Below are 25,323 nucleotides of genomic sequence, written 5' to 3' on the forward strand. Positions count from 1 at the left end.
CAAGACGAATTGTCTTAATTGCATAATCTGGAAATTGTGCTCTTAGCTTTATTATTTGAGCTAACAATCTCGCAAATGCCATATTGTGAGTTGATAGTAAGCACACATGTGACCATCTTGTAGATGCATCTATCAAAACCATATAATATTTGAATGGTCCACATGGAAGGTGAATGGGCCCACATATATCACCCTGTATACGTTCCAGAAATGCAGGGGATTCCATCCTAACTTTAATAGTTGATGGTCTAATAATTAATTTTCCTTGAGAACATGCAGCACAAGAGAATTCCTTAAATTGAAGAATCTTCTGATTCTTCATTGCATGTCCATGTAAATTCTCAATTATTTTACGCATCATATTAGAGCCAGGATGGCCCAACCGGTCATGCCAAATAATAAAATTATCTTGATTAGTAAACTTCTCGTTTACTACGGCATGTGTTTCAATCTTGCTAATACTTGTGTATTATAAGCCGGAGGAAAGAGCCGATAACATTTCAAGCACATATTTCTTACCGGACATTATTGTAGTAATATAAAGATATTCAATCTTTTCATCATTAGTAGTCTCAATATGATAGCCATTTTGGCGAATATCTTTGAGATTTACTACAATATAGTGCTTCATCAATAGCCAAATTTGTTCCTCCTGGTAGTAATAAATTGGCTCTTCCAGAACCTTACAATTAATCTTGTACTACCAGATATTGTATTAACATTCGCTTCTTTCATTACCAAATAAGAGAAATATCTCTTATCTTTTAAAATAGTATGTGTTGTAGCACTATCCAGAAGATATATATCATCTTTATTAATCTTGAGTCCAACTGAAGACTGGGGAATTTTCATATTCTTCATAAAAAAAAGACAAATAATATATCATAAGAAATATGAAAGACAAGCAGGAAAAAAAACATTAAGAAATACATTAGAAATGTAGAAACTAGCAACACATGATGCATTAGGAAAATACACTCAAGAAAAATAAACTAGTTGCAAACATAAACATAACAACTTTTATAGCTTCATTCCCCAGTAAGATGATTAGGTCTTCAGTCAATATCCTCAAAGAAGTCCCCAACTTCTAAATGAGTAATATTTGTTAGGCCTTCAAAATCATCATCTTTATATGCAAGATGTGCCTTAGAATCATATTTATTTGAGGGACCTGCTTCATCATAATTATTTTGAAAGGTCAAGTGTGCCTCCACATTATTTTCTTTTTTCTTGAGGGAGGCTTGATAAAGTTTGACAAAATGTTCTGGCGTACGACAAATGCGTGCCCAATGACCTCTCATACCACATCGGTGACACATACTAGCTTTACCTTTTAAATGATTAATTTGAGAACCCTTATTGTTCTCCAATTTATTTCCACCATAATGACGATAATTGTTTCGCCCCCTGCCACGTCCATGTTTACGACCATGTCCACGACCACGGTAATTATTTTGTTTTCTTTCAAACTTATCATATGTTGCTACAGCATTCACTTCCGGAAATGGAGCTGACCCAGTGGGACAGGCTTCATGATTTTTCATTAATAGAGTATTATTCTGCTCAGCCACAAGGAGGCATGTGATTAACTCAGAATATTTCTTAAAACCTTTTTCACGGTATTGTTGTTGTAGCACCACATTTGAAGCGTGAAAAGTAGAAAATATTTTTTCCAATAAGTCATCATCTGTGATAGTGTCTCCACATAATTTTAATAGAGAACTTACTTTAAAGATAGCAGAATTATACTCACTTACGGTTTTAAAGTCTTGCAACCTTAAATGTATCCACTCATACCGAGCTTTCGGTAATACCGTAAGTTTTAGGTGGTCATATCGATCCTTCAAATTAATCCATAATTCAAGTGGATCTTTTACGGTTAAATATTCAGTTTTTAACCCTTCATGTAGATGATGACGAAGGAAAATCATGGTCTTTCGCTTTATCCTGATTTGATGCTTCATTTCCTTGTATAATAGTATTTCCAAGACCTTTAGCGTCAAGGTGAATTTCAGCATCAAGAACCCATGATAAATAGTTCCTCCCGGTGATGTCAAGTGCCACAAATTCAAGTTTTGATAAATTTGACATAGTGAAAACTATCATAAAAGATGAATAAGTTAGAGAAATAATTATAATAATAAACAATTAGTGAAAACAAAACGATTAAGGTAAAAGAAATGAAAATAGAGCTATATCATGTTAACAATCTACTATTTCATTTTATTCTTGTCATAAAGTAGAAATTACATACTTATTTCATTTCACTTTATATTATTGATATATGTGTTAATAGAACTGAACGTGACTAACATTATTTATATGTTCCAATAAATATAAAGTAATTAAACTGTAAAATTATTGCTTGTCAATTTATTTCTCACAGTTCTTCAAAATGCCTTAAAGATATGTTTTGATCTAGGGAGTCCATGAATATTATAAGTATGACATTAGTGCATAGCTAGTTTGATGACTTTGAGGTCCTCTAAGAGTTGAGCACGGAAGGAAATAGTTATTTTATCACTGCAATGTACTTAAACTATTTAAGATGCCCAAGCGCACAAGTAATCTGCAAACAATGAGCATATGATATATACTGTCATAAATAAAATGATTATAATGATACATACCTTAATAAAATATGGTTCAACTTAGCGGGAGTTAAGAATAAAATTAGAGCTTCGTGCTGATAACATGTTATAAAATAAAAGCAATGCAGTAAAATGTAAACAAGAAGAGATAGAGAGAATGGAGAAGTGTTTTCTTCTTTCACTTTGGTGTATTTTCCTATCTATTACAAGGCCTTTATATATGCATGAAAAGTGAAGAAAATATGTCATGGAATATGTCATTGAACATAGAAAATATATCATTAACCATTTGAGAGAAAAATCATGGAGAAAGAGTAGACATCCACCATATTTTAATTTTTATCATAACAAAAAGAACATACTTCCATTGAAAAGGAATGAAAAAAGAGCTTTTAAGGATACTTTCCATGCACTTAACAGAACATCAAGCATCTTGCTTTTACTTTTTCCCTTTTTTACTTCTTTTTTTTATTTTTGGTGGTATGGAATCTAAGTCGGTCAAGCACAGTATACAAGTGACATGGCCGAACACATTTATCCTAGGGAACAAAGGTGGATAGTAGTGGATTTAACCATAGGTGGATAGAGTTATATACCGTCTATCTGTAACATTATTTCTATATAGCAACACTTCACTATAAAAGTGAAGCTTTTCCGGAACCAATTTTTATGTTATGTTATAATATATATTTTATATAACAGTACTTTGTCATAACATCCAAAAAATATTTAAAACAAATAGCAACACTTCACTATAAAAGCGAAGCTTTTCCGAAACCAATTTTTATGTTATGTTATAATATATGTTTTATATAGCAGTACTTTACCATAACATCCAAAAAATATTTAAAACAAACGAGGCTGTTATAGAGATGTTTGACTATATATACTTTTCAGCATCCAATCTCTCAACTCAGAACCCGCGGCGTCTAAATTTTAGTATTCAACAACAAACAACTGTTCTGCTTTGAATATAAAGTATGAATCCATACCCTTAGAGCATGGGGAATTAACAGTATTTCTGCAATTTGTAGAGCAATATTTATTGTAATTGTATACAAGCATTAATCAAATCATCTTTTGCTTAGGAGGAAACAAAAAAAACATAAGAAATTATACACAAGAATCATGAAGATTGTTGCCACCTATTTAAAACCGAAAGGCTCCTCGAGGGCAGATACACATTATTTCTTCTTCTTTGACCTCTACATTTCCTCTGGCAAGTTTAAAAATCTCCAATGCTACAGCACTGATCTGATAACATCTGGTAATGTAAAGGATGGAGAGACATTTGCAGCCGGTTCTCAACGCTTGCAATCCGCGGTCACAGAGATTTCTACACCGATTAACGTGTAGCGTCTTCAAGTTATGACAATGTGATGCAATAGATTCCCACCCTCCTATCATGACCCCATGACATAATGCTAAGTTCCATTCCTGAAGCAATGGACAACCCTTTGCTATTGCCATGATACAATTATCGCCAATCGTTCTGCTGAACCGGAAATTTAACACTCTCAACTTGGCAGCAAATCCGACACTAACAGCTACTAAACCATCGACACGAATACACCAGGTCAAGTTACACACACTCAAATATTCAAGTCCACCTCCACTTAGGATACTCCGTATTCCATTAGGCTCGAGCCTACATGAATCGGCTTCCAAATAAGTCAGTGTCTGAGAACATCCTTGAAAGCCAGCACCGGTTAGCTTTCTACAATAGGATATCCTGACAGCTCTAAGATGACGGCAGTTTTGTGAAATAGTTCTTATGCCATAATCAGAGATTCGAGGGCAATATGACAAATTCAGATCTTCTAAAGCTACGCAAGAATTAAATAAGGCCTCTAACCCGTAATCTGTAACATTACACCGGTAAAGACTTAGTATTACCAACGAAGAACAGCCAGATGCCACGAAGGAAAGACCATTATCAGTTATCCTAAAACAACAGTCAAGATGAAGACTTTGCAATTTCGAGCCATGACGTGGCAACAAAGCCAAACCCGAATCTGGAAGCTCGGTGCATCCGGACAGGGACAATGATTCTAGCTGCTGGAAACGGTTCAGAAGCCTAGATAACTGGAATATACTGATTTGGGAGTTATTTTGAGATAATGAGGAAATATTAAGCATAGTAAAAGAGCATTGGAACTGTAAAGATCTTCTATTTAGATTTTGAATTTGAAGCCAACGACGACATGTTAAGCCAAATGACTCACGGTCACGTCCGCAGTCAAGGTGTTGAAAAATAGAGAGAAAACAATCGTCTGGAAGCTGCATGATGGACGAAGAGAAGTCATCTGATGGAATATCCATTTCTACCAGGTTAACACTCCAGTGAAGGGTTGAAGCTCGAAACTTTACAACGATTTTATTAAAAGAGAGGCTAGTTAAAAGACATAGATAGAAGAGCAAGTCCGCCTATGAGATTTCCTGACTTATGGCAAAAAATTCTGGTTTTTGAATGATAAGGTACCCAAGAAGTAGGAAGGTAGTTACTCGTCAACCTGAGTAAAATTTCAACAGACGCCATGGTTGGTTTTATCTATACCTTTTACCTGTATTTGGAACCAACACCAAAAGCGAAATGATTGGAGGAAGTTAACTTGAGAGGTTAGCTACACGAACCACCACTGCAAAAGAATAAGAAAAATCGCATATCAGCTGACATTATACAGCAGTTACAGCACTAAGCATACCACACATGAGATATCTTCTCTCTTGTTTATATTAAAATGTTTTGAAGCTTTAAGAAATTAACAAAGGTAAATTGTAAGCTTGTCAATATAATTTTAAGATGCATCATGCGTACATATATCCACTTCAATATGAATGCATGATCTCAAAATTCTGCAGCACTACCAAATGTAATTGGAAAACCCATAAGATTGATAGTCTATACCAACCTACCTCAAAAGACCCAAGATAGTACATAAGTAATCGAGCTTAAAAGCCGTTAAGGAAAGCTACCTAATTGTCCTCCATGCATACCAAGGGATAGCTATCAACAAAAGCATCAAGAGCTATTATGTCAAAATAGTACCATGCACATCTTAGTGAGGATAAAGAATATTTACAATACTGATGTACAGGCTTAACTTCATCTCGCCTTGACTATTTGGATATGGAAAAAGGATCCTACATTTTGTGAAGTCTTGAAATATACTCTTGGGATACATAGCCACACATATCAGCACACGTAATTGTGTCACAAACAATGCCTCAACTAGGAGAGAAGTACAACGCATCTTGGCGAACAAGCTTCAAAAGCACTAACTATCCTGCAGACACACTTGCTGATAGCATGTATAGAAAGTGCATCCTCAAAGGCAGGATGAGGAGATAAATTCCTAACTCATGTATGCAATACCTTCAAGGATAAGAATATGTGTGGATCATATTTTGAAGGGTTTCACTATATCGGGTGGAGAATCAAAGTAGGAGAATCAAAGAAGAGTGTGATACATGCACACAATATGTGTAGAACTCCGTTAGTGTGACCTTACTCACATTACCAGTCTCAAGCCTGGATAAAGGAGGAGGGGTTGAAATAGGCTGACAACAAGTGTGAAACTAGCCAATTCATCATGAATCCTAATAATATAGCTGACGGATGAAATCAAATTTGAAGTAAGCTCAACTTACAAGAACGGCAAATAACAGCCCTAGCAGAATACCTTTATACCTATTCTAAGGAAATTTTCGTAAACTACAGGTAGCTTTGAGGTCCCCCCTCACTACAATAAGTCACTATATTGGGTTTTACATATTCCAATAGAAAGATTTAACCAAGCTCGGATCGTCCGAGGACCCTTGTAAATACACAGTGCAGATTCAGACAATTTACAACAACAACAACAACATACCCAGCGTAATCGCACATAGTAGGGTCTGAGGAGAGTAAAGACGTTTCCGAAAAACCCTCGGCTCAAGAAAAACAATTTTGAAGATGTCAGATTCAGATTATTTGAATTAAATATATACAAAAGTAGTCCTACAGCTTGCATTTGTTCTTCACGTAACAATTCAAATAGACCACATAAAATCCTGCACATTGACAAATGTTCTGGAGTTGTTAAATCCTCAACTAAGAGATTGGTATTATGATACCCTAACAAAGATTTGCAACATCTGCCAAATATGGGGTCTAGTCGTCTAGAAAAATACAAGTTCTTTAAATCTCACTAATTTATATACCGATGAAATTTATCATTCAACATAACAAAAACCCAAGAAGCTTAAATTTGGGATGAGAAAAAGGTGCTTAAAAACAAAAAAGAAAAGATCCAAGAACGTACCTCTCGATACAGATAAGGGAATGATCTGAAATGAAGAGAAAATGTATAGAATGGAAGAGGGGAAGAGAAACACGTAATAGATGAGTGTGGTTTTGATGTTTACCTTAGTATACCACATGGTAAACGTGCTTAATATTTAAGGTGCGACTTAATTACACTTAATTCTATACCATAATTAATTAAGGTATAATTAATTGTATATTTTATACTCCTTAATTAAAGTAATCTATACGTTTCTCTCTCCTAACCCCTCAGTCTCACCCACGTTTTATCCATACCCACGTTCTTTTTACTATTTTCCATCTTATGAAACCAAATTCTCCCTCTAAATTCACAGAAAATTGAAGAAATCCTTCAACAAAGTTGGTTCCCCATTTTACTCCAGTTGAAGTTCATCAATGAAGAACAACAAAGTTCATCAAAATTGAAGTCAAATCTTTAAAGTTCATACACACATTTACCTTCAGCTTCAAATTTTCTCAAGGAAGAAGAACAAACCTTCAAAGAGACAATAGAGCAGCAATTCTACCATTGACAGCTATTAAAAAGCTTTGAAGCTTTGGATTCAAATTTGGGTTTTCAAAAATCATTATTTGTTTTGATTTGGTGTTGTTGTAAATAATTGAGAATATGTTTTGGAGTTTATATCTCAATTTTGAGGGGTTTTGGTGAAGATTTAGACTTGGTTTTGGCTAAATTTCAAATTGAAACCCGAATAAGAAGACGAAGAATTGCAGCAATTGTAGATAAATTGTAGTAAAATTGTAGATAAATTGTAGACTATTGTTTGCAGAAGATTTGTAGAAGTTTTGTCGTTTTTGATTTGTGAAAACAGAAAACAAAGCATCTACAATCAGAATACAAATAATCTACAATTTATTTACAAAATATCTACAAACTGGTTACATTGAATTTTAATATCCCAATTCCCATTCAATTGTAGCTTAATTGGTATTTTCGACATAATTGCATTTTTGCAGAAGATTTTGTAGGAGTTTTAGTCGTTTTGGATTTGTGAAAACAGAAAATAATGCATCTACAATCAGAATACAAATAATCTACAATTTATCTACAAAATATCTACAAATTGGGTACATTGAATTTTAATATTCTAATTCCCATTCGATTGTAGCATAATTGACATTTTCGACGTAATTGCGTTTTTTGCAGAAGATTTGTAGAAGTTTTAGCCGTTTTTGATTTGTGAAAACAGAAAACAAAACATCTATAATCAGAATACAAATAATCTACAATTTATCTACAAAATATCTACAAACTGGGTACATTGAATTTTTATATCCCAATTCCCATCCAATTGTAGCATAATTGTGATTTTTGACATAATTGCGTTTTTTCAGAAGATTTGTAGGAGTTTTAGTCGTTTTTTATTTGTGAAAACAGAAAATAAAGCAGCTACAATCAGAATACAAATAATCTACATTTTCTGCAATATGTCTTCTTCTTCTTCTTCTTCGAGTTTCAATCTGAAATTCAGTCAAAACTAAGTCTAATCTTCACCAAAACCCCTCAAAATTGAGATATAAACTTCAAACCATATTCCCGATTATTTTCAACAATACCCAATCCAAACAAATAATGATTTTTGAAAACCCAAATTTGAATTCAAAGCTTTCAAACTTTTTAATGGCTATCAATGGTAGAAAATATCTGGAAGAATATTTACTTCCATAATTGTAGCGCGCCTAAATAGGAATATCTGAAAGAATATGATTTGATCTTATTTACGCCAAATCTTTTTAGAATATTTTGTTCCTCAATTTTAGCTCGACAAATTAGGAATATTCAGCTACTATTAATTAGTATTTAATGATTGGTATAATAACTGTAGAAAAAATATGGGCAGGGCGGGTAAATTAGAAATTATGCACATTTTTGGTAATAAGGTTTCATATATGGTATAGGAAAGAAAAAATCTCTTTGTAAAAACTCAAAATAAATTTGAATTTGAAAATGCAACAATTGTTTGTTATAAAATAAAGATTAAAAAATAAATAAACTAAAGACAAGTATAGAGAGATTGATATGTAATTCAACCTCAAACTTATGTATAATGAACTAAATTTAAAAAAGGAAGTTGTTATGTATGCTGCTACTATATAATAAACTTATGTAAGCTTGCAGTACAAAAATGGTAAGCTTATTCGAGAGCTTATTTTCAATGGAGTACTAACTAGATAAACATGTTTACGATAGATTTCAATATGGATAAGCTTATTCGTGAAGTTTATTTACAGCGAAGTACTAAATAGACATCAACAATATAATATATTTATAACACTCCCCCTTGGATGTTCATTAAAAGACAATGTGCCTCGTTAAAATTATACTAGAAAAAGAAAAAAATCCTAGTCAAGAAAAAGAGTACACTTACTAATAATATACATTGCAAGTTGCCTCATTAAAAACCTTACTAGGAAAACCTAGTGGCAAAATTTTTTGGCAATACCTTTGTTAGCGTAAAACAAACTCATATCAAGAGTTCCATTTAAATACCGCAATATATGCTTAAGCGGGTGATTCCCTTTTTGTGGTATTAGCAAGATACATAAGCGGGTGATCCCCTTTTTGTGGAGTGATCTTGTGAGGTTATTCTCTCGGGGGTATTTGGGATTAATTAGGGTATTTATTTTAATTTTGTACGCTCTTTTGTACTCTTATTGCTATAGTGAGTTTGCTCCTCTCCGCTTGTGGATGCAAGTCACACTGACCGAACCACGTTAAATTGGTGTCTTCTCTATGTGCTTTAATTGTCGTTGTTATCAACTTGCATTGTCTTTGTTATTGTCATTATAATATCATTTGGCTAAATTTCGCACTACCCGGATTCCCGATCCCTAATAAAAATAATAGAATTGCTATGCTGCGGTTGCTATCCTAGGGTAGAGAGACTGTTTCCAAATAGACCTCCGACATCCTTCCCTCCAAGAACTTCCTACCTTGCTCTTAGGGAGACTCGAACTCACAACCTCTCGGTTGAAAGTGGGGGTTGCTTACCATCAGAGCAACCCCTCTTGTTATTCTAAAGTATCATTAATGAATTACTTCTGAATTTATCTACGCCTGATTAAATAATTTTATATTTGGAAAAAAAGTTTTTAGATATGCATACAAGGAATATGGAAGATAGAAGTATGTTTGTCAAACGTTATATTTGAATAGTTGAATTGTATGTGATTCCGACAAAACAAGAAGAATCGTAAACAGTTTACCAAAAGTAACTAATTCATGTCGCAACTGTCATTGATCAACAATATATTTATCTTTTTTTCTGAATATATTCCTGATTATATTTAATGTCTTCTCCTTAAATATCAAAGGACCTGCTGTTGGCTAGCTTTGATAATAGACCTAGCATCAAAAAGTTAATATGCTATTTGCAAGAACTCTGTATACTTCTTTATTAATTTTTATTATATAACTTGCAAACACAATTTTTGAAGTATTATTTTTTTAAATTCACTGATAAAGGATATGCGTGCAATGCGCGTGTCAAAAACTAGTAGTAAAGATATGAACGAACCAAAAATATAATAGATGACAAAATCGAACAATTCAAATAGGTACATGATAAATGTGAACATCTTTTCCTCTATAATTCTAACACTAAGCTAGCGAGCAATTTTTTGACAACCTATTTTTGTAAAATGTTAATTGAAAAGTATATATTTCTTTAACTTATTGACGGTATAATATAAATGACAAAATTTCATATTATTCCCCTTCAAAAGACAAGAAAAAATAAAGTAAATGCTAATTTAATACAAAACCTTTTGGGTTTCAGGCCAATGGGCCGAAGTCATATGGGCCTCAAGGTCCAAAAATTTAACTAGGGTTTCAGTTCCGTATTTGAACTTCAACGTAGTACTCTTTTGCTCACAACAGCTTCGTCTCACTCCCCCAACCCCTAACGCCGGCGGCGGAGGCTAATCGAAGAACAACAATGGTAAAATTCAATAACTTCTAGGTTTTCATTAGACCATATTTTGCATTTTTTCATTTTCTGTTTTTTTTAATTGCATTATATACTAATATTATCTAAAGCAATCGAGATTTGGAAGATCAAAAAGTAGAATATGCTAGATAATTACAATGGGAGTGGTGACGTTCAGTTTATGTTTTTTTTATATTTTATAAAATATATATTTGTTTTGAGTTTTATTATTTAGGTTTTGCACAAAAAAAGTTTGTTGTTTTAAAAGAAATTACAACTATCTAAACTTGTTAAAGTTTTTCATGCATTTTTTGTACTGTGTATGCTAGTATGTGCTGTCTAAAGGAATAACAAATTGTGATTTTAGTGTTATTTCTCTTGTTTATGACCATAATATTATTGTTCATATTTTTATCTGTTTTATGTTATTGAGATATGCTTAGTTTTGATTTCGTGATTTTTAATCACCTTTTTTGGTCTCTCTTTTGAAAATGTTCAACAAAAATTGTTTTTTGTGGGAATTTGAAAATGTATCTCTGTGTATCAGAATGGTATTATGCAAATTCATTTCGGATTGGAGCTAGATTTTTATGACAACCTTTAAGGTTCTTATCATTGAACTTATTGTACTTTTAAGTTATGTGTTTGAGTGTAAATGTCTATTAAAATATTATAGGGTTTCCCCCATGTATTTATGTTGTGTTAGGAATATTTGGTTTTAGCTGAACCCGTAATTTATGAACTCCATCCTCCACTGCATATCCCCAAGGGGATTGAACCACTTCACAATTGTATGTTAGATCTAAAGTTAAGCTTATGTTCCTTACTTGACCTTCCAATAGCATTGCTAGTTTTTTTGGGGGAATTTCTGTATTTTCTGGTTGAGTTTTGACATTGTTGCTGAATTATGTTACAGGCCTTCATCAAAGTCCAGAAGACGAGGGCTTACTTTAAGCGTTTCCAGGTTAAATTCAAGAGAAGGAGAGGTAAAGCTCTATGTTCCGTCATCATTTTTTGGCCTGTTGTCAATCTTGTTTGCAAGTAAAATTTCGCTAATTTCAATGTTTCGCCACTGTGTAGAGGGAAAAACTGACTATAGAGCCAGGAATCGGCTGATCAATCAGGACAAAAATAAGTACAACACACCAAAATACCGTTTTGTTGTCCGATTTGTATCCTTTATAATGCAGTTTTCTGCCTTTTTAACTTGCATAGCATCTATTTAATTGCACTGCTATTTCTTTCATAGGAGGATCTGCGTTCGCATTATGTCCACAGAACGTTTCCTTATTACTGTGAGTTCATTGAATGTCATGTAGAACGTTCATGACTTGACTAATAATGGATGTTGATAATCATTTATCTGTGTTGTCGGGAGGTGAATGTTCCTAGTTTATCTTAACATGTTCTCTAGACTAACAAGGACATAATCGCACAAATTGTGTCTGCTAGCATTGCTGGTGACATGATTCTTGCCTCTGCCTATGCTCGTGAGTTGCCTCGCTATGGACTTAAAGTCGGTCTGACAAATTATGCTGCTGGTACTTACACAAAGCTATTCAATTTGTTGGTTGTCCCTCCTGAAATTCTGTCCTTTATATATTAGTAATACGTCTTTTAATGCTCAATTTAGCATACTGTACTGGACTTCTCTTGGCAAGACGAGTGCTCAAAAAGCTTGAAATGGACGAAGAGTATGAAGGAAACCTGGATGTAAGTAGTAGCTGTGGCTGCACAGTACTTGCTTTTATTTCTGACTTTAATTTAATTACACACCGTTACAGGTCAATGGGGAGGATTACTCTGTTGAACCTGCTGAAGGCAGGAGGCCTTTCCGTGCTCTCCTGGATGTTGGTCTTATAAGAACTACTACAGGAAATCGTGTTTTTGGTGCTCTCAAGGTATTATTCTGCTTCCGCTGTTGGTTCCTTTTCACCTAATTAAAAGTCTAATGCATCATTACGCCACATTGCTAACTTTAGCTTCAATTGAAAATTTTAGTTCGTGAAACATCAGCATTTATGCTTTTCATGAATCATTGATCGGATGGTTTTCGAATCAGCGAAACTTCAAAATATAGACATTAGCAGTGGTTATTTCCATCTCTGAGGAAATAAAGCAATATGTTTTTGTCCTACTTTAAAAAATGCTTGGGCTATTGGGCCTTCTTAGTGTGTTGGATAAATTGTATAATAATGAGTGCGCTACCTCTGCTGTTTGGAGGATAGTTATTTCATTCATTTTAAGGTTTAACGTGATTGTATAATAATGAGTGCGCTACCTCTGCTGTTTGGAGGATAGTTATTTCATTCATTTTAAGGTTTAACGTGCGTTTTAAGGTCATGTGACCTTTAACTCTGTCTATCTGCATTATTCCATATAAAAAACAAAGATAAAAACTCTGCCTATCTTTTGACTTTTAACAATGTCTATCTGCAATGTTGATTCTTGGATCAGGGTGCATTGGATGGTGGGATTGATATCCCTCATAGCGAGAAGAGGTTTGCTGGATTCGGCAAGGATTCCAAGCAACTTGATGCAGATGTTCACCGCAAGTATATCTACGGTGGCCATGTTTCTGCATATATGAAAGTGAGATAGAAGTATTTATATTTGAATCTTTTGTAATTTGTGACTATTGTAGAATCCATGGGTATGTAGGGGGATGTTAATCTTCATTATTTCCGGCTTCTTGTTACTCCCTGTCTCTAATATGCCCGACTTTTCTTTGCAGACATTGATGGAAGATGAACCTGAGAAATATCAGTCACACTTTAATGAGTACATCAAGACGGGTCTTGAGGCAGACGATCTCGAGGAGATGTACAAGAAGGTTCATGCTGCCATACGTGCAGATCCAAGCTCAAAGAAGTTCGACAAGCAACCTCCTAAGCAACACAAGAGGTTTGAGATCATCTTTAGTTTAATTGATCGATCATTATTAGCCTTTGAACATCATTTATTTCTGCTAACCTTATCAACTGAAAGGTATAAGGACGAGTTGAGATTCATTGGTACATTAGTTGGGTCGTGTGTACATATAGGGTCTTTGGTCTCTGATTTCTACATGATGCTTAGATTCTAATGGCTGAAAATCTTTTGTTAAATATGAAAATCTTTCTTCTTTTCTCACTTTAGTCATTTTGGGGCTGTTCTGCAGGTACAACCTTAAGAAGCTAACGTACGATGAGAGGAAAGCTAGGTTGATCGAAAGACTCAATGCTTTGAATGCTGCTGCTGGAAATGATGATGATGAGGAAGACGATGATTAGTTAACCACATAACAAGATTCTTGTCGCTTATGGTTTCTATTATATTTTTCTTTTCTTGTTTTCTACTAAGTAGAAATCTCAGTTTTGCATGCTTAGTAGAATGAGACTTCACCAAAGTGACAATGTATGAGACTATATTTGCTTCATGCATTTATTCCATTGAGTTTTAACGTCTTTACATTGACACATTAGAAATTTTACACTATCAAGTCAACAAAAAGATAACCACAGGTACTCATGATAGTAGAACGAGTTTCCTGAAAATAAAGCGAGTAACCTAATATAACAAATTAAACTATTCTATCAGTGTCAAGTTGTTTTATATTGTTAGTGTATTTTTAAATCCTATTCTATTTGGTTAAATGACTTCGAAATAAGACAATTTAGTAATAACAACAACAAATCCTGTGAATGAGGGTAATATGTTATATTTCATAGAATAAGATGTATGCAACCTTACCCCTAATAGACCCTCAATTAAAGAAATGATGAAAATATGTAAAGGCAACAAGTAGTAATATAACAAGATAAAATGAGGAGACCGAAGCCAAGATTGCAAGTAAACACTAAGGGGTCGTTTGGATAGGAAATAAGTTATTCCATGACTAATTATTTCGGGATTAGTTATTTCACTCTCCCATGTGGATAAAAAAACATTACAATCTCGGTATAACTAATCCTGAGATTAGTTATACCACGATTTTATCCCAACGAAACGTGAGATAAACTTATCTCAAATTTAATTCCGAGATTAATTATTCCTTATCTCTCGTACCAAACGAGCCCTGAGTAGTAATAACACTCTAAGAATAAAGAAATATCATATTCACACTAATGCTATAGAACTGAGAAGACATAGGGAGAATGCTCGGCTACATGCTAACCTACTACCCTAATCCTCGACCGTCATATCTTTCTATCAAGGGTCATGTCCTCCGTAAGCTTCAGCTGCGCCATGTCCCACTTAGTCACTGCTCTCCCGAAGACTTCTTTAGCTCACCTCTACCCCCTCCCCCAATACCCACCAAGGTTAACCTCTTAGATTTCCTAACAGGGGCTTTTGTACTTCTCCTCTTAATATGTCCGAACCATCTCAACCTCGTCTCCCGCATCTTATCTTCCATGGAGGCCACACCCACCTTATTCCGAATAACTTCATTCTTAATCATATCTAACATGGTAACAATTCTACTTAAACGTCTTTCTCTTTTTGACTTTATCAAGCTTGATTCAAATATTAGCCCTATCTCAACAAAGGGAGATCTAAAGCTGCGGCATTAGATTCATCTGAACTTAATATTTTCGACGCGAAGTAAACTTTATGAGTAAAAATTCATAAAACTTACAACAAATAGTAGATATGAATTCATAATTTAAGAATACAAAAGCCCTTAATTTAAAAAATATAACAAGTTTAATGCTAAAAATTTTGTAAGTTGAACTCGTAAAACTTAAATTTTGATCTGGCATTGTGTCTTTGGATCAAGGTCATATTCAAATAAATATCAAGGACAATTCAATGGTCAATAAGTCATAATTTGAATATTAATATCACACGTTCGACATTTAATAATTATTGGTTTTATTACTCGTTTGGTTTTATGAGTCCAATCAAACTTCTATTAAATACTTGAAATAAATAACTTTATTGGTTTTATTAGTCCAATCAAATTTTTATTAAGTACTTTAAAAAAAAATATTTCCTAAATGACACCACAAGAAGAAAGAATTTTCCTAAATGACTTTTTTGACAAATAAATCCTTCCTAAATATATACCTTTACCATTTGAAAATTGAAAAATAAGAGAAAAGGAAAAAACCTTTCCTAAATGACGCAAAACTCCCTCTGAACCTAGGCATAATCAGGGCTAATTGACGTAAAATAATGACATAAAATAATAATAATAATAATTATAGGTTGACACTATAATTAAAAACATAGGTCCATTTTCCCTCTTTCCCGAGCCGTTAGCCAATAGCATCTCAACTCCGCGAAACGGGAAAATTAGGGTTTTTATTTTCAGTTCAATAAAGATCCATAGATCCAAATTCATTCTAAAATTGCAAAACCCTAAATCATCAAATTCTTCTATATACTCAATTTCTTGCTTCAATTGGAGGATAAACGAGATTCGTGCTTCGTTGGAATCCTAATTTACTTCTCAGATCGAGTATGCTTTTCTTCCTCTATATTGTATTCGGAAATTTGGAGTCCTCTTTTGTTGTATTCTTGAAAAATTCTTTTTGTTGTATTATAGTTATCTCTTATATATAAACTCTGAGATTTGATTGATACGGGAATGTGTCAAATAATGAGAATTTGGAACTATAATTTTAAACATATCTTTACCAAACTCAATATAATATCAATTCAAGCATTCTATGCTTGAACTCCCCACTAGTAAAAGCAGGTCATGTTTATCATGAGGGAGTATTTGGAAGATACTGAAATCGATGAGCTCTATTGGTTCACCATGGTGGTTATTTACATTCGTTAATTTGTATATATCTATTTTTTTGACAAGTAAAGTAATTTTTGTTGGGAATAAAAATAGACCCGCAAAAATAATATTCACAGTATTAGTGATAAACGCGGAACACTAAGTTATGGTTAAAAAAATACAGCAATAATGACACCAAGATTTTACATGAAAACCCTTCTGAATAAGGGAAAAACCACAACCAAAAAGAGCAACTGATATCACTATAGCAAAGAATTTTACAATGTGTTGTAACGAGTACAAATATTCCTGAGACCACTACACCCTCAAAGGAAAAACAATCTTTTGCTTTTTCCATCCCACTACAATCTCTCTCACACTCTATTTTTCTTCACAGACTATTTTCTTATAGTCTATGGAATACCTTGCTCTCTCTCTTACTCAGATGTATTATATGATATTTGGTGTGTAGAAATGAGGGTTGAAGCTCTTCTTTTATAGCCAAAACCCCACTCTCTAAAGCCTACAATATTTGACAATTTGCACAGACTTTTCACAATTTCAACAAGGTTGGTTACCAAACCAAACCAAGTCAACAAAACTGGCTACCAAATCATACCAATTCAACAAGGTTGGCTACCAAACCAATACCAATTCAACAAGTTTGGCTACCAAACCAAACCAAGTCAACAAGATTGGTTATCAAACCATACCAATTCAACAAGGTTGGCTACCAAACCTTTTGAATGAGATGGACACCATCAATCTCCCCCTCCAGTCTCATTCATCTAGAGGAGGTAGTACTGTCTTCTAGTTGCATGCCGACAAGTTCTTTGCATAGCTCGAACTTGTCTCTTGGTACCACCTTGGTCAACATATCAACAGGATTTTCACTCGTGTGAATCTTTTTGACCTGAAGTGATGCATTCTTCACTTGCTCACGAATCCAATGATATCTAACGTCGATGTGTTTTGTTCTCGCATGGTACATGGAATTTTTGCTTAGGTCTATTGCACTCTAATTGTTGCAATAGACAACATACTCCATCTGTCGCAATCCAAGTTTTGAATGTTTAGTTAAACTTGATCAAGTTCCTCATACAAATGCGGATGGTGTTGGTGGGCTCAATGATGATGGTAATGCCAAAAACCATATCCCAAATCAGCATATTAATGGTGATGGTGATAACAATGCTAATATTGACGTGGTAGATGATCCTACTCATGAAGCTGTGGACGAGTTAGATATTCGACTCAGGAAGTCTTCTAAAGAACGTACTCCTTCCTCCCGTTTTTCACCCAATGAGTATGCATTACTCACTGATGGGGGAGAACCTGAATGTTATGCGGAGGCCATAGAAGGTGTGCACAAGGATCAATGGATTGAAGCCATGCAAGATGAGATGAAATCTCTGCATGAGAACCATACTTATGAGTTGGTGAAATTGCCTAAGGGCATGAGAGCTTTGAAGAACAAGTGGGTGTTCAAAGTTAAAGCTGAAAAACATAGTTTGAAGCCTAGATACAAAGCTAGATTGGTTGTCAAGGGATTTGGTCAAAGGAAATGTATTGACTTTGATGAAATATTTTCTCCTGTCGTGAAAATGTCCTCCATTGGGACAGTTCTTGGTTGGACTGCTAGTCTTGATTTGGAGATTGAGCAGATGGATATAAAAATTGCTTTTCTTCACAGTGACTTAGAAGAAGAGATTTATATGGAACAACCTGAAGGCTTCAAGGCAAAAGGTAAAGAAAATCTTGTATGCACACTTAAGAAGAGTCTATATGGATTGAAGCAAGCTCTTAGACAGTGGTACAAGAAGTTGAGTCTGTTATGGGGGAGCAAGGCTACAAAAAGACTTCTTCAGATCACTGTGTGTTTGTACAAAGATTTTCTGATGATGACTTTATCATCCTCTTGCTATATGTGGATGATATGTTGATTGTGGGCAGGAATGCTTCCAAGATTGACGAGTTGAAGAAACAGTTGAATAAGTCTTTTGCAATGAAAGACTTGGGTCATGCTAAGCAGATTTTGGGCATGAGAATTACTCGTTCGAGAAACGAGAGGAAGCCTTACTTGTCATAGGAGAAGTACATAGAACGTGTGCTGGAGCGTTTCAATATGAAGAGTGCTAAGTTGGTTCGCACACCCCTTCTTGGTCATCTGAAGTTGAGCAAGAAGATGTGTCCTACAATAACGGAGGAAAAAGAGAGAATGACCAAGATTCCTTATTCCTCTACCGTTGGAAGTTTGATGTATGCAATGGTATGCACTCGACCAGATATTGCTCATTCAGTTGATGTTGTTAGCAGATTTCTCGAAAATCCAAGAAAAGAGCATTGGGAAGCTGTAAAGTGGATACTCAGGTATCTAAGAGAAAGCTCACATGAATACTTATGTTTTGGAGGATCAAATCCAATTTTGAAGGGCTATATAGATTCTGATATGGCAGGTGACCTTGATAACATAAAATCCACTACTGGATATTTGTTTACTTTTTCGGGGGGAGCTATATCATGGTAGTCGAAGTTGTAGAAGTGTGTCACACTGTCTACAACTGAAGCGGAATATATTGCAGCTATTGAAGCTGACAAAGAGATGATATGGCCCAAGAGATTCCTTCAAGAACTTGGATTGCGGTAGATGGAGTATGTTGTCTATTGCGACAGTTAGAGTGCAATAGACCTAAGCAAAAACTCCATGTACCATGCAAGAACAAAACACATCGACGTCAGATATCATTGGATTCGTAAGCAAGTGGAGAAGGAATCACTTCATGTCAAAAAGATTCACACGAGTGAAAATCCTGCTGATATGTTGACCAAGGTGGTACCAAGAGACAAGTTCAAGCTATGCAAAGAACTTGTCGGCATGCACTCAAACTAGAAGACAGTGCTACCTCCTCTAGATGAATGAGACTGGAGGGGGAGATTGATGGTATCCATCTTATTCAAAAGGTTTGGTAGCCAACCTTCTTGAATTGATATTGGTTTGGTAGCCAACCTTGTTGAATTGGTATGGTTTGGTAACCAATCTTGTTGACTTGGTTTGGTTTAGTAGCCAACCTTGTTGAATTGGTATTGATTTGGTAGCCAACCTTGTTGAATTGGTATGGTTTGGTAGCCAGTCTTGTTGACTTGGTTTGGTTTGGTAATCAACTTTGTTGAAATTGTGAAAAAGTGTGCAAATTGTCAAATATCGTAGGTTTTAGAGAATGAGGTTTTGGCTATAAAAGGAGAGCTTCAACCCTCATTTCTACACACCAAAATCTCAGACAATACATCTGAGTAAGAGAGAGAGCAAGGTATTCCATAGACTATAAGAAAATAGTCTGTGAAGAAAAATAGAGTGTGAGAGATATTGTAGTGAGGTGGAAAAAGCAAAAGAATGTTTTTCTTTTGAGGGTGTAGTGGTCTTAGGAGTATTTGTACTCGTTACAATACAATATAGAATTCCTTGCTATAGTGATATCAGTTGCTCTTCTGGCAGTGGTTTTTCCCTTATTCAGAAGGGTTTCCACGTAGAATCTTGATGTCATTATTGCTGCATTTCTATTCTTGTTGATTTAACCATAACTTAGTGTTCCGCGTTTATCACTAATACCGTGAATATTATTTTTGCGGGTCTATTTTTATTCCCATTTCCCAACAATTTTGTTATAGTATTAGTACCTAGGAGGTGCGAAAGATGTATAATTTGTATATATCCATTGCCATTTTGTTTGTATTCTAGTCCAATGAGTAGAGTAGTTGTGTACAATTGTCTTACGCCCCAATACTTTCCAGGAAATAATGCATTATTCATGTGCTGGGCACTAATTGATGGATCCAGACAGCAAGACGTTTGGAAGAGGTATGATTCTTACAGTGGTTTCCCAACTGTCTCTTTGCATGTTAGGGTAAAATGACTACCGTAGACATTTGACTCTACTTGGGTCTGCCTCGGTTTTTATTTAAGGTGAAATGCATTGTGCTCCCTCCGTTCACTTTTACTTGTCTACTATACTAAAAATATATTATCACTTTTACTTGTCCATTTTAGAAAATCAAGAGAGACAAATTTTCTTTCATGTTTTTACCCTTATCATTAACTATTTATTTCCCAAGACTTTGAAATGTTATTATTATTATGGGTATTATAGTAAAGAACCGAGGGTCTATTGGAAACAACATGTCTATCCTTACAAGGTACAGGTAAGGTATGCGCACACACTACCTACCCTTTCCAGACCCCATGGTGTGTGATAATACTGGGTATGTTTGTCTTGTGTTGCATGTTTGTGAGTCCTTTACCTTAAATAGTAGTGAGTCCTTTGCCTTGTGTTGCATGTTTGTTCGAAGATATATTTGTAAAAATTGTGACCCATCTTTCAGATTTCATATGAAGAATTTAAAAATAAAGCATTTGACTCTCTGATCTTCTTCTCCTTAAAATATCTTTTTTTAAATTGGCTTACTGTGGTTGATTGGTCCAAATACATTATTAGGGCCAAGAGAACTTACAGGTGCTGTGGATCTTATCACTCACTTCAAGTTGTTGGCTCATCACGAGTTCTTCTGCAAGAAGCCTCTTTCATTGTCAATTTCAGATACACATTATCTTCACAATGTGGTGGGAGACACAGAAATTAGGAAAGGGGAAGGAATGCAGTTGGATCAGCTTATACAGGATACTTCGTCTTCAAAAGAGTCAAATTCACGCATCCAATCATTCGACTTAGATGTTCTTAGAGAAGCTTTTCAACTACGTGAAACAGCTCCAATTGATCTGCCTCCTGTAAGATATCTACTTTGGAAGCTTGAGTTATATGATTACATCTGATTCAGCATATTTAAGTAACCCTTTTAATCCTTTCTGATCTCTGAAGCTGGAGACCGTGAACTGGATTTTTTTCAAACCCTATGCTTTTGTATATTGCCAATTTGCCTGTTCCAGTAATTGCTGATCAATAGGTATTTGGTGTTTCATAGTCTGAGAAAGGAATTCCCACTGTAGCTGGAAAGTCTAAAAGTGAGTTGAAAGACAAGGAGAAGAAGCATAAAAAGCACAAGGATAAAGACAAGGAGAAGGACAAAGAGCATAAGAAGCACAAACACCGTCATAAAGATCGAAGTAAAGACAAGGATAAAGAGAAAAAGAAAGATAAAACTGGGCATCATGATTCTGGTGCTGACCATTCAAAGAAACATCACGAAAAGGTCTGCTACTAGCAAACTTTAAGAGTTATGCTCATACGATGATTCTCCAGGCATGCGGTATACTGTGAATATCATGTGGTTCTTTCATATTCAAGAAGTTTAGAAGACTAGTTCACAGTAAAGCCACTTAATAATTTGCTCAATGCTGTGTTTACTGAAAATGACGTTACTTAAAACTGACAGTAGTACTTTTTTAGTAGGCGCCACTAGAATCCTGCTGTCTGTTCCTCTTGTTGTCGTGAACTTTCACTACATCGTTTGTGATGTAGCTTATAAGTTGCATTTATGGGATTCCAGTAGAATAGATTTCAGGGCATAAGGTTTAGTTTTCTAGGAATATCTTTGCTCAGAGTTTGTGGAACCAATTGCTGTTTGACTTTCAGTTTTCAGTTACTGTGGCAAAAAATAGCTGTTTGATTTAGTTTAACAAGATTTTCTGTACACATTGCTTGCAATAGTAGCTTCAAGTCCGAGTTTGTTGATTTCTCTCATCCTACTGTATGCATTGTAGTGAATTTGTGCTACGTAGTGAATTTGAGAAGTTGACACTCGTAACTTTTCTTTATTTGACAAATGCGGTTAACCTTTTTTTTTTTTTGCTTGACTTGAGGTCTTGGTCTAGTGGAGCTTAGTAATTGTGCTGGCTTGTTGGAATCACTTCTTGCTGTAGAAATTCAGCCCATATTTGCAACACTTTTAGGACTTTAGCAAACAGCTATAGTGGCAATTCACTGTATTAAATGTGATTATACTTTTGTATGATCTCACTGATTATGATCTTTCTGATGATATCAGAAAAGGAAGCATGACGGTGAGGAGGATGTTAATAATGTTCACAAACACAAGAGAAACAAGGTAAGATAATATTGTGTTCAATATGATTTTTGCAAATGTTAAGTTTGTTTCTGAGCTCATTATATGGGGGTGGTCTTTTCACTATATTGAGACTGTACCTTCACCTTATACTAATGGTGATATCCTTACATCTTGAAATGTTGCAGCACAAGAGCTCAAAGATTGATGAAATTGGTGCTATAAGGGTTGCAGGCTGAATTTTTGGCATGTGCTACTTTAATTATTGTCCTCAGGTGTTGCAGTTAAGAATTTGGAGGGATCCTTTGCTTACTTTTGTGAAATATCTGAGGTACAAAAGTTCATATCCTGCCATATCCCACCAATTGAAGAACTTTATGGCATGCCCAAGTGTTCCATCTGTGCTATCTATTATACATGTTCCATATCATACTTGCATCTGCATTACAAATTTTCACTTTTTCAGTGGAAAAGAAGAACATTGACTAGTTATATGCGTCAAAAGCTGTTTGGGCAGCCTTTTTCAGGCCATTAGGTGCTCATGAGGTTCGTGTTTACGACAAAGAAGACATGCTTTGAAGTATTTCAGATATTGAACGATTTGCATTTGTTGGATAAAAAGCAGTTTCCTACACGGGTTTTTAGTGTCCCTTGAGCTTATAAAAAAAAAAGAGAAGGAAGTTCTTTGTGCCTGTTGGTATATATTCTGTTGCAGAATGGAAGGGTTTCTGAGCTATCAAAAAATAAAGTAGAAAATGGAAGAGTTACTGAGGGATAATGTTCCTGGCGGATGTATTTTTTCCAATCCCAGAATGGGCGAAATAAAAGAATGCTTGTTTGGCATGGAAATATAATGTTCATCACAAGCAAGTTCATTAAAAAGTAATAACAAGCACATAGTATCAGTAATCTTCTCATTGGTCGTGAGAGTTCTATTATATCATTTATCTGCATACCTGTTCTTTTTTTGTGTGTGAGGATGTACCAAGTTTATTTGGCATTGCATTCTGTTGCTAGTATATACTTTTGTTTTTTTTAACCAAGAGCGAATAGAATAGCTAATCATAGTATTTGTTTTGTTATGTGTTGCATAATGTTTCTGTTTCTCTTTTCCATGCAGAATAGCTCTGGACTAATTAAAGAATGCCAAGAGGGTGAATTCACCTGTTGAAGTAGATTTTAGTGAAAGGTACAAACTGCTGAAAAAGAACCTCATTGTATCATATTAAAAGGGCTTCTTTAGTTGGCAATGACATTGAAAACCTTGATCCATTCTTTTGGTTGTCTTGCCTTATGATTAATTATTCTTTCAGTCCTTCCCCATCTTTCAGCGGCTCTTATCTCGATTCTTAGTCTTAACCAGTTGCAGCATTGGGTAATAAGAAAGCATTGAAGGTTGAGTGTTGGTCAGGTCTCTTGTTATTTTTTGAGCTTGAGTGCGACTCATCGGCGTTTAAACATTGGAGTTTGGGGGGGGGGGGGGGGGGAGGACTAAGTTTTCAAGGATGTGGGAATGTGTATTGTATTAGGAATTCTAGTTGCTAGGGTTGAAGTTTTTGTTGTATATCTAGGATAAAATGAAATCAAGAAGTTGTTTCTGACAAGGTAATGCTTGAGATTTTTGTGCTCCAGGACTTTTTAAAGCTAATTGTTAATGTATCACTAGTGATAAACATGTAAAATTTTGGCACTTTTTCTAATATTTTGAAGCTGCAGTTTGCTGCAAATGATTTTGTATTTATATTGATAGGCAAAGGGGTCAGGTTTTTGGAACTTGCTTTCAGCATGACAAATGCCCAATGAGTTATTTAAATGAGCACATTAGAACTTGTGAATGCTTGTTTTATTACTCAACTTTATTGAACTGAGAAGCCTGGCCTCAAATCTTTAATTTCAAATTTAGATAGTGTTTTGTGACAAGAAAAGGAGAGTGTTTGCTGCAGTCCAACTAATAACTGAAGTGACTCATCTAAGATGAGCTACATCCATAAAATAGTGAAGAAAACAACACTTTACGGTCTTCACTATAACGACCAAGTTTTCTTTGAAACTGATTTTTCGTGTTATGCTATTATATATATTCTTTATAACAACACTTCACTATATTAACTAAAAAGTTTTGGAACAGATGAGATTGTTATAGAAAAGTTTGACCGTATATAGTTGTTGAAGAAGTTTCCCTTTTTGTGTATACATAGACAGAGGCCGATGCAATATAGTCCCCCATTAAGTTGGGCGATCATTGAAGGAATTAACTCATGCGCTTTAAGCTTTGATTTTTGGTATAACAAAAAGAAACTTATATTTTGGCGTTAATAAAGACCTGAGCATACATGAACAATTATACATGATAGTCAATCTAATGGATACTCAATGCTCACATAGAGTACTCTGAAAACTATTGTGTGCATTGACATGCAGAAAAGTATGATTACATTTTTATGTGAAATTAGCACCGGCTAGTCGGTTTTCGGATTGGTAAATTGAAAAATAGCTAGCATTTGCAAAGTCATTGAAAAATAACCAATGTTTTGCTGAAACACGGAATGTTCCAACATAATATGCAGGATTATTAAGCTCCTGGGTATAAACTTCAAGCATATTATATTGGAACTCCTCCAGCACATTATGCTGGAATCTCATATGTATAAAATTCGAATTCCAACACATTATACTGGAATTTTTCTAGATTTATAAGGGTGTTTTTGTTGAGATTTATCTTTACATGAAAAATGGTTAAATTTCGAT

At 34.7% G+C, this 25,323-nt stretch overlaps 3 protein-coding genes across 5 annotated transcripts; 2 read left to right on the forward strand and 1 right to left on the reverse strand.

Annotated features, from left to right (window-relative positions):
- Positions 1-3,557: 3,557 nt before the first annotated feature.
- On the reverse strand, positions 3,558-6,996 carry LOC107811863 (F-box/LRR-repeat protein 12). 2 transcript variants are annotated; one of them, XM_016636857.2, is made up of 2 exons: positions 6,896-6,996; positions 3,558-5,230 (listed from the first exon to the last, which is right to left on the reverse strand). In XM_016636857.2, exon 2 carries the CDS (start codon positions 4,911-4,913, stop codon positions 3,741-3,743), a length of 1,173 nt encoding a protein of 390 aa, XP_016492343.2. In that variant the 5' UTR covers positions 4,914-5,230; positions 6,896-6,996; the 3' UTR covers positions 3,558-3,740. The 2 variants fall into 2 exon arrangements, with proteins under 2 accessions (XP_016492343.2, XP_075105301.1); XM_075249200.1 differs by lacking the exon at positions 6,896-6,996 and adding an exon at positions 6,464-6,878.
- Positions 6,997-10,724: 3,728 nt separating this feature from the next.
- LOC142179389 (large ribosomal subunit protein uL18-like) lies at positions 10,725-14,305 on the forward strand. Its single transcript, XM_075249196.1, has 9 exons — positions 10,725-10,859; positions 11,764-11,833; positions 11,928-12,019; positions 12,262-12,388; positions 12,481-12,560; positions 12,632-12,748; positions 13,305-13,439; positions 13,582-13,751; positions 14,008-14,305. The coding sequence occupies exons 1-9, from the start codon at positions 10,857-10,859 to the stop codon at positions 14,117-14,119; spliced, it is 906 nt and encodes a 301-aa protein (XP_075105297.1). The 5' UTR covers positions 10,725-10,856; the 3' UTR covers positions 14,120-14,305.
- A 1,774-nt stretch (positions 14,306-16,079) lies between these two features.
- Positions 16,080-24,402, forward strand: LOC107765429 (mediator of RNA polymerase II transcription subunit 19a-like). 2 transcript variants are annotated; one of them, XM_075249197.1, is made up of 7 exons: positions 16,080-16,290; positions 20,350-20,416; positions 21,051-21,340; positions 21,535-21,762; positions 22,558-22,617; positions 22,764-22,906; positions 23,696-24,402. In XM_075249197.1, exons 2-6 carry the CDS (start codon positions 20,386-20,388, stop codon positions 22,812-22,814), a joined length of 660 nt encoding a protein of 219 aa, XP_075105298.1. In that variant the 5' UTR covers positions 16,080-16,290; positions 20,350-20,385; the 3' UTR covers positions 22,815-22,906; positions 23,696-24,402. The 2 variants fall into 2 exon arrangements, with proteins under 2 accessions (XP_075105298.1, XP_075105299.1); XM_075249198.1 differs by having other exon boundaries at positions 23,701-23,847.
- Positions 24,403-25,323: the final 921 nt, after the last annotated feature.

Source organism: Nicotiana tabacum, chromosome 3, assembly GCF_000715075.1.
Source record: "Nicotiana tabacum cultivar K326 chromosome 3, ASM71507v2, whole genome shotgun sequence".
NCBI lineage: Eukaryota > Viridiplantae > Streptophyta > Magnoliopsida > Solanales > Solanaceae > Nicotiana > Nicotiana tabacum.